This window comes from Arachis ipaensis, chromosome B08 (assembly GCF_000816755.2).
Source record: "Arachis ipaensis cultivar K30076 chromosome B08, Araip1.1, whole genome shotgun sequence".
In the NCBI taxonomy this organism is placed as follows: domain Eukaryota; kingdom Viridiplantae; phylum Streptophyta; class Magnoliopsida; order Fabales; family Fabaceae; genus Arachis; species Arachis ipaensis.
Genome location: NC_029792.2, coordinates 117,318,268 through 117,327,832, shown reverse-complemented (window position 1 = coordinate 117,327,832; position 9,565 = coordinate 117,318,268). Strand labels below are relative to the sequence as shown.

The window sequence follows — 9,565 nt, the reverse complement described above, 5'->3', positions numbered from 1 at the left end:
TAAGTCTCTAAACCTTGTTCTATCTCACCAATCGTAGGTGCACAGCTTTTTCCTCGAAGACAGTGACTTAATTTTTTTAATTTTTGTTCTTTATTCTTATTTTTTTGCTCAGAACAATTTTTTTGGAGGATTCTGCTAGTGCTAGTGTGCTACTCAGATTGAAATTTGCCTCATTGAATGATTAGTTATGCGCATGTGCTGTATTGTTTTCCGCTTTGGATTGAATCATTGATTTAAATGATTAGTTGATTTTAGTTTCCTGGTGAATGTTTGTTAAAATTGTGCTGAAAATTTCGTTAATGGCTTCATTTTTTTTTAACTTTTCGTTTCAATAACTCTTTTGTTTTAAAGAATCAAGATGATCAAAAACAAGATTGAAAGAAGTGTAATTAATTTTATTAGTTGGCTTTGTGTAATCTTTATCTTATTTAGTGCTTTCGGGTTAGATTTCTAAATTAAGGAGAATATATAAGCATGGTTTTGAAAATCGGACCGGATCGATCGGTCGAACTAGTCCAACCAGAACCGACATTAAAAACGATCTGGTCCGATGTCTGAAACCGTAGTTAAAAACCATTCAAAAATTATTGAACCGGTTGAAAACTGGTCGGTTAGATTGGATCGGGAACCGGCCAGTTCTTTAAAACGACGCGGTTTTGCTTAATTTTTTTCTTTTCAAAATCCCACCGCAATTCATAAGGAAAAGCCAAAAAAACCCTGGCCATCACCACCGCCGCAAGCAGTGGCATATTGCCTCGTCCGTCCATCCTTCTTCGTCTGCTCACCCGCGCTTCTGCCGCCCAAGTGATTGAATCCCTTTCTCTTCGCGGATTGAAGCTCTGCCCCCTTGCTTTTCTTCTGCCGCCGTCGTCTTCTGAACGATATGTCTGTTCGGTCTCCGCCCTTGGAAGCTGGCTTGTGACCCGTGACTCGTGAGTCGTCAGTGGTGAAATGGAGAAGGAATAACAGTGGTCGTCGTCTGGTCGTCGCGCTCAACTGCTCAGATCGAAGGTCGGTGCTCACTGCTGGTGCTTGTTCTTCTTTTTCTTTTATGCTCTGTTCAGGAGTGAGAACGAAGGGTTTAGGATTCTGCTACTGTTAGTGCTATTGTTGAATGATTAACTCTGCTGCTGCTGTGCTGTACTCTGTTTTGTTGTTTTTTTGTGCTGTGTTGAAAAAAATAATGCTGAAACTATGACAATTCTTGTTAATCTTTGAAAAAATTTGTTAATTTTTGTTAAAATTTTGTTGAAATTTTGTTAAAATTGTGATCAATCTGCTGTCTGCTGAAAATATTGCTAATCTTTGTTAAAATTAGGTTAAGGTGTGAGCTTTTATTTGTTCAATATAATCAGTCTAGTCTTTGTTAAAATGATGCTAAAACATGAGCTTTTATCCGAATGATTGAGTCTTCTCTGTTGCATTGAACTGGATTTATTTATTGAATTTTTTAGTTAGATTTTGCTAAGTTGTATCTTGTTTTGAACCGATTAAAATGAATGATGGAATTTTTATTGTTGTTGAATTTTTGTGGTTGAATCTTGTTTCCATTGAAAAAAAGAAATAAGAAACTAAAAGGAGAAGAAGCTTCCACAAACTATAGAATATTAAGTATTAATTCCCACAAAAAAAAACATAAGCTAATGTCATGAGTTATGCAAAATATATAGACTGTTAATAACCAGTAGCATAAACAAATTACATGAATTCCAAGTATTGAAGTTTATTAATGATCATGTTTCACAGCAATAGCATAAGCAAATGTCTATGCTTCCACAAATTATAAATGGTTAATATCTAGTTTTGTACAAATGTTTCCCTGTTTTAGATGTTGAGTATTGCTAATTCCCCAAATGTCAGTGCTCAACCCCTGCATATTTGGTCTATGTTCACTTATCTTTCCAATCATTTGGTTGCCAAAGAATCAAGGAGTTTTATTTGTTTTTTTAATGAGCTTCCAGTCAATAAAATTATTGAATGTGACCTCTATGATGTATTGCACATAAGATGCTTTTCCATTAAAATTTAGCCATATATAAAGGTTATATATATTTGGTAACAATTGTAATTGGAAACTTTCAACAGGTACCTTTTCATGTTTTAAGAGTTTTGCATATTCTAATAAGTTTACTTGCATAAAGCACCTTATAATTTATTTTTTATTTTATTCTAAAACTGTTTTTCTGGTTGAACCACAGTTAGACCAGTTGAACCAGTAAACTAATAAACCAGTAATTAGAGCAGTTTGATGACCGATTCGATTCTCAGAACCTTGTATATAAGGCTTTAGCCAAGTGTGATTTAAAGGAGTAACTTTCTAATAACAATTTAGGGTTTGTTTCCAAGAGTCATCATATTATTCCTCTGCACAATACTCATCTCTTCTATTTTTCTGCTGCATAACTTTCTTCTTTAGTGTTGCTGTCATTATCCTTTCAGGGATTACTAGTGCTATTGTGCTACTCAGATTGAAATTTGCCTCATGAAATGATTAACTATGCTCATGTGCTGTATTGTTAGGCTTTGGATTGAATCATTGATTTGAATGATTAATTGATTTTAGTTCACTTGGTTAATATTGGTTAAAATTGTGCTGAAATTTTTGTTAATTTTTATTAAAATTATGCTGAAAATTTGTTAAAAGTTTATTAGGGAAGAAGTAAATTATGCTAAAAATTTATTAAAATTATGATCAACCTTGACCAGCCTTAGTTCAATGAAGAAATATATGAATTGAATTAGCTCAATTCAATTAATGTCTTTTAATTTAATGAGTTTCTATTTAAATTGATGAGCTCAAAGATTTTTAATACATTTTATGATTTAAAACAATCAACTCGGTTATAATAATGCATATGTGGATAATAATTTGATTTACGCTTTTACATGTAATGTTTTAAATTTGGAAGATATTTTAAAGTTTATATTAGATTATAACTATGCTGTACGGTGTGTTTATTTATATTTTTTATTATTTTATTATAAAACAGTTTTTCCGGTTGAACCTCGGTTGAATCGGTTAGACCAATGAACCAGTGACTAGAACGGTTCAGTTTTCAGAACCTTGAGCACATCCCATCCTCTATCATTTACCGACCAAATGTCCAACAATACCCACTGCGCCAAAGTACCCATTCTGTCACTGTCACTCCTGCTTCTTTCTCCATCTCTTCACTGCGGCTGTTGCTCTGTGTTCTCTCTCCACCTTCGCTGTTACTGTGCTCTCTACTCACCCAGTCGCGGTAGCTGCCTCTCTCGAGAACTTTATTTCTGATTAATTGATTATTGATGACTTGATCTATTAAAAATATCGATTTCAATTCTTTAAATTTCTTTGTTCATCGATCTATTTCATTTGATTATTTCTGGTTTTGCCTATTTTTGAGATAAAAATACAGTGTGTGATTAACGAATTGAATTCAGCAGTAGCTCTTTTATCTTTGTGCTCTGTTCTTAGCAAATAGAACCTTAATTTGCTTATGTGTGATTAAACCTTGTTACTTCATGAAAGAATGAACTGATTAACATTCTGGAGCCTTAACTTGTTTCTGTTGTGCCTGTCATTTGAGTTTAATTAAAGACAAATGGAAGGACGCCTTAGTTTGCTTCTGTTTTGCTTGCCATTTAGGTTCATTAACCCATCTTCATTAAACACAATGTAATAAGTGCCTTGATTATGATTGCTTGCAGTTCTTGGTTTATCGTTTGATCTTTTTTGGATCTTGGACATACCACATTTCAAATGCCTAGCAACTTGGAATATGTTCTGTGTAAAAGGAATATGGATGGATCAGTTTGGTACTTGATTTGCTATTGTTATGTGAGAATGTTTTGGTGAATTCAATTGTTTATTTGTTATGTTTGCTTCTGAACCTTGATTTGCAATTGTTGCATCTTATTAGTACAAAATTTCTTACTTGATTTTCTAGCAATGAAACATAAGAAAAACTGTTTGGATTTCTCAGTTACTCTTCGAACAAAGGTTCCACAATATGCACTCTTAGGGGAAAAAAATCTCCTTTTTCAGCTTCAAGTACTCTCCTGTTATAGGAAAAAAAAAATTGCATATTTGAAAGAATGTTATATCCTTGTTACTCTTAGATGTGGTAAAGGCAAAAGCCTCTTGGAATATGCACTTGCTTAAGTAGCAACAATTGTATCTGCTTAACTTTCTTGGTTGAAAGTTTGTTCCAGTTCACAATTTGTGAAATGTAGAAAGTTGATGTGTGGCATAGCATTATAGCAACCTACATGTTCACAACTTTACGTATATTTTCCACCTCTTGTGTAAGACTTTTTATTATGATATATTATCTATTAAATGAATAATGGAGTTTCTGAAGTTTTATAGCAACTTAAAGTTAACATTTTGTGAATTAATAAATGAATATAAGAATACTCACAATGTCTAGAATATTTATTTTACAAACCTCAGCTTCCTATGGATGAGCTTGAGGTTTTCATGTGTTTCTCATTGCTGAAATATACGTTGGAGCTTATATCTTGATGAACCTGATGACTTTACATCTGTTTTGTGCAGAAAAACTAAAGATTGATACCTGCATGGGAAAATACTGGCCAAATGAAATAGTAAGGCATGTTCAAAGTTGATTCTGCGGACAGATTTTAAGGTAAATTATATAATTTCTGATAATGTGTTTGTGTGCACTGAATTTCTGTTGTTGGAATGATTGCTTCATATGGAGCTCCCTTCTCTGTCTTAGACACGTCAGTTCCCTAAGCTAATCCTTATCATTGCTTTAAGCCTTTAGATAGTAATTGTGTTGGCTTTCAATATTGTTATTACATTTTTCATGAGTCATCCTTGCTAAAGTTTCTAACATAATCTTTGAAGGTAGTTGGTTCCTTTCCATTCATGGTTTCTGAAAAATAAACATATAAATAAAGGAAAAAGGGAAAATGCTATGTTGTTGTTTTGGACTATTGTTATGGACTTGTTCTATTTTAGTTGTGCTTCCCCGACCCTAGTAAAAGAAAATATATCAAAGAGCCCGTGTGCTCTTGTTATCAATTTAAGTCACACATACATCATTAATGACCGGAGGAGAGAGAATTTGAGAATGAAAACGAACAAAGGGGCTTACACACAGAGAGGGAAAGGGAGAGGGAGAGAGAGGATGGTGGTGGCTACATGAAAACTTGCCAGATTTCTCCTATTCTCTTCTTCCACTGTTTTGTCAGATTTCTTCTTCCTACTTTTTCTTTCTCTTATGATGATGTGATATTGTGCAAGTCACACAGAATATGTTTTCAATTGTTTGATATTGTCTTTATTTTCTGTAATGTTTGTCAATTCAAGCTTGTACCAGAGACAACTTTTTTACGTATAACCAATATATGTTGTGACTGTGAATGACAATGAAGTGTTTGCTGTGCGATGATGGTGATGTTAGGTTAAATGAAAAATATTTGACGTAGAAAAAATAGGTAATAGGAAAGAAAGGATGAATTGGATTATTTTTCTCAAAAATTTTGCCCTTTTGTTGAGTGATCACTATTTTTAATGGGTAAAGTTTACATCAATGAAGCATATGTAGGGAGAAGATTTTCAACAATCGATTGTCCAAAGTCCAAACGCACTTTGATTCTTCGAATTTATATTTATTCCCTTTGAACTAACAGGTGCTTTAATTAACTTCTGAACTTTCCATCTGTTATCAGCAAGCGGTAGGACTTCGGGGACTTCCAGCTTTCACCACATTTGACTTTGGGGACTTCCAGCTTTTCACCACATTTGGTAACTTTTCAACGCCAATATTTAAAGCACATGCTAACGAATGAGGCCGATTCCTGTAGCTACAGGAGAGCAAACAAAAGCATTAGGAAGAAGGATATAGTGACACACAACAAAAAGAGAAACTCCCATACGGATTGTATAAGGATAGAAATAGAAATGGATTGTTGATCTTCTCCTCAGAATAGTCAATCAGTGTAATACCATAAATCTAGGTTTATTTTGTGTCATATACATTTTCGTCTTACTTCAATACAGAGATAAACAATTAAAATATAATGTTTTATTAATAACAGATAAAATTGTCAATATAAGGCATTCAATTCATTTTCAAAGTTGAAATACCATAGTTACTCAAAAAATACGAATGGAAGAATAAAAATCCAAAATTATCCATGAAAAATCATGTTGCAATGACGTTTGTTTGGTAGATTTGTCAAACAAATAAATTCTTTTGGGTGTAGCAGTTGAATTTTTTTATTTTTTCGTTGGTAATTTTGTTTGCTACATTCTTTTGAGTAATTTTCTAAGTGACATAATCATTCGTGAGTTATTTGTGTGCTGATGTTTAATCACAATTTATTGCAGGCAAATATTTTATAAAGACAACAGGAGCAGCGACATACAACCGCCAGGTTGGGCCAGGTTAGTTGGATTCCTGTATGGATGTTGGTGGTTCAATTCGGTCAGAGAAACTTTCCCCCGGCTCATCATTATCCTTACAAGTCAATAACAACAACGTCCTCTAAGTATTACAACAACAACACCGCCATTTTCTTCAATCCAAACACCCCGATTTCTCTCTTGATCCATGCCATGCTTTGCCAATGTCAAAGTACTCAAAACTTCTCTACGAACATACCTAAAGCTGGGTTTCCCTTCAATGCAGACACTTCCTTCTTGCTCTTACTCTTCCACATGGAAACCCCACCTTCCCGGTGCCACACATGAACCCCAACCACCCCCTTCACCTTCTCCTCCAGTTTCAGTTGATATCTTCACATCAGGTACTAATAGGGGTTCTCGTAAATGGGGTTCTTACAGTCCGGGTGATTTGACTTTCTATTCCCTTATTGAGAATTATGCCTCTTCCTTTGATTTTGTGTCCTTGGAGAAGGTCTTAGACCAAATGAAGCGTGAAAAGAGAGTTTTTATTGAAAAGAATTTCATTGTTATGTTCAAAGCTTATGGGAAAGCCCATTTGCCTGAGAAAGCTGTGGACTTGTTTCGTAGAATGGAGGTTGAGTTTCAGTGTAAGAAAACTGTGAAGTCTTTGAATTCAGTTCTCAATGTGATTATTCAGGACGGTTTATTCAATCGTGCATTGGAGTTTTATTCTGATGTTGACGCATCCACGAGTTTGAATATTCAACCTAATGTACTCACTTTTAACTTGATTATTAAGGCATTGTGTAAGCTTGGTTTGGTTGATAAAGCAATTGAAGCGTTCAGGGAAATGCCACCAAGGGGTTGTGCTCCTGATACTTATACATATTCTACATTGATGGATGGGTTGTGCAAGGAGGGTAGGATTGATGAGGCCATTTTGTTGTTAGATGAGATGCAGATTGAAGGTACCTTCCCTACCCCTGCAGTGTTTAATGTGTTAATCAATGCATTGTGTAAGAAAGGTGACTTGGAGCGCACCTCCAAGCTAGTCGATAATATGTTTCTTAAAGGTTGCGTCCCGAATGAGATGACATATAATGCCCTTGTTCATGGCCTCTGTCTCAAAGGTAAGTTGAATAAGGCAGTTGATCTATTGAATCAAATGGTGTCTAATAAATGTGTGCCTAATGATGTCACGTATGGAACACTCATTAATGGTTTTGTTAAGAATGGTAGAACTATTGATGGGGTTTGTGTGTTGTTATCTTTGGAAGAGAGAGGCCATCGTGGGAATGAGCATATTTACTCTTCCCTCATTAGCGGCTTGTTCAAGGAGGGAAAATCAGAAGAGGCAATGCGATTGTGGAAGGAAATGGTTGAGAAAGGATGTCAACCGAATACTATTGTCTATAGTGCTCTTATAGATGGTCTTTGTCGAGTAGGGAAGCCAGATGAAGCAAGGAAACTCCTAGTTGAAATGAAGAATAAAGGTTACCTGCCTAATTCTTTTACTTATAGCTCCTTAATGAAGGGTTTTTTTAACATAGGCGATAGCCATAACGCTATTCTTGTTTGGAAAGAGATGACTGCTAGTAATTCTAATCATAATGAGGTTTCTTACAGTATACTTATTAATGGCTTATGCAAGGATGGGAAGCTTATGGAGGCCTTAATGGCGTGGAAGCAAATGCTGAGTAGAGGAATCAAACTAGATGTTATAGCTTACAGTTCAATGATTCATGGATTTTGTAACGCTCAGTTAGTAGAACAGGGTCTAAAGCTTTTTCACCAGATGCTTTGTCAGCCTGAAACACAACCTGATGTGGTTACCTACAACATACTTTTCCATGCTTTGTGCATGCAGAATAGCATCTCTCGCGCCATTGATGTTCTAAATATCATGCTAGATCAAGGTTGTGACCCTGATTATATTACTTGCGATATTTTCTTGCGAGCTTTAAGAGAAAGAGTGAACCCGCCTCAAGATGGGGCAGAGTTTTTGGATGAACTTGTAGTCCGCCTAATTAAGAGACAGAAAGTAGTAGGTGCTTCCAAAACAATAGAGGTGATGCTACAGAAGTTTTTACTTCCAAAAGGTTCTACTTGGGCCACAGTTGTAAAACATCTTTGCAAACCTAAAAAAGTTCGAGAAACCATTCGGGAATGTTGGAGCAAGCTGTGTCACTGATTTCTTGCATATGTTATTGAACTACAGTTTACTTGAAACTTTTGGGATTTGGATAGCATCTGCAGTGTGATTTTGTTTGTTATCATTGTAGGGTTGTCCAAGCTAACATAATATTTGACAATTTTTCTACCTTATGGGGCTAAAGGGAGCTATATTAAGTTGCTGCAGTTGTTTTTGTTGTATATAGGTGGTTTGAAAACATTGCAAACATAGCTGGTGTAACAAAAGATCCATCAGGTGACATATTCACAGGCATGGTTTTGTAATTGTGAATGAGATCACATGATGTTTATACCATTGTATAAGGGGAATTCCCTTTATAACCATTTTTGGTCTCTTCTAGTTGTAATATAGAATTGGATCCTCAATTTTTTTCTCATTTGAGATTGAGAGTATAAAGTGTGATCTCTCATCATAGGATCAAGAGAAAACATGAGAGAAAATATTGAAGGATTAGATATTATATTTTACATTTTCAATTGAGAAAATATTTGAGAGGATTTATTTTCTTGTAATATAATGAGCAGCATTTACAAGTTTGAACACAACATATCTATACTAACATGTATGCTACTATATTATATAAAGGAGATCTGTCTTGTCTCTTCTGTCTTTTGTTAACAAGACTGAATTTGCTTATTTTATCCTCTTTATCCGTTTATTGTTCTTTTCAATTTGCCTTATCCATTAATCACCTTTGATACAAGGAAATGTAGAGTATAATAACCAAAAGAAAGATTATAGTGTATAAAAAATACAAAAAAGATAGTATAGTGTACAAGCATTTTACATTAATGTAGGGTCCAACTAGGGTTGGAAATGAGTGTTCGAGTTCGACTCGTTAATAGCTCGATAAGTTGAGCTCGTGAGCTGATGAGCCGAGTTTGAGCCTGAAAGTGAGCTCATAAATTAAATGAGTCGAGTTTGAGCTTAGATAAGCTCAGCTCATTAGCTCGTGAGCTGGATCAATTATATATATAATTATTAATACACAAATTCTATATACATGTAGT

At 34.8% G+C, this 9,565-nt stretch overlaps 1 protein-coding gene across 8 annotated transcripts; it reads left to right on the top strand.

The window, feature by feature from the left end:
• Positions 698–9,151, top strand: LOC107613610 (pentatricopeptide repeat-containing protein At4g20090). 8 transcript variants are annotated; one of them, XM_021109804.1, is made up of 5 exons: positions 698–1,011; positions 4,541–4,631; positions 5,683–5,758; positions 6,344–7,329; positions 7,639–9,151. In XM_021109804.1, the coding sequence occupies exons 4-5, from the start codon at positions 6,567–6,569 to the stop codon at positions 8,550–8,552; spliced, it is 1,677 nt and encodes a 558-aa protein (XP_020965463.1). In that variant the 5' UTR covers positions 698–1,011; positions 4,541–4,631; positions 5,683–5,758; positions 6,344–6,566; the 3' UTR covers positions 8,553–9,151. The 8 variants fall into 8 exon arrangements, with proteins under 8 accessions (XP_020965463.1, XP_016171183.1, XP_020965461.1 ...); XM_016315697.2 differs by adding an exon at positions 2,991–3,242 and having other exon boundaries at positions 6,344–9,151; XM_021109802.1 differs by adding an exon at positions 2,991–3,242 and having other exon boundaries at positions 5,644–5,758; positions 6,344–9,151.

Excerpts from the sequence above, each read along its gene's own strand:
- LOC107613610 (XM_021109803.1), top strand. The coding sequence starts at position 6,567 with ATGCCATGCTTTGCCAATGTCAAAGTACTCAAAACTTCTCTACGAACA.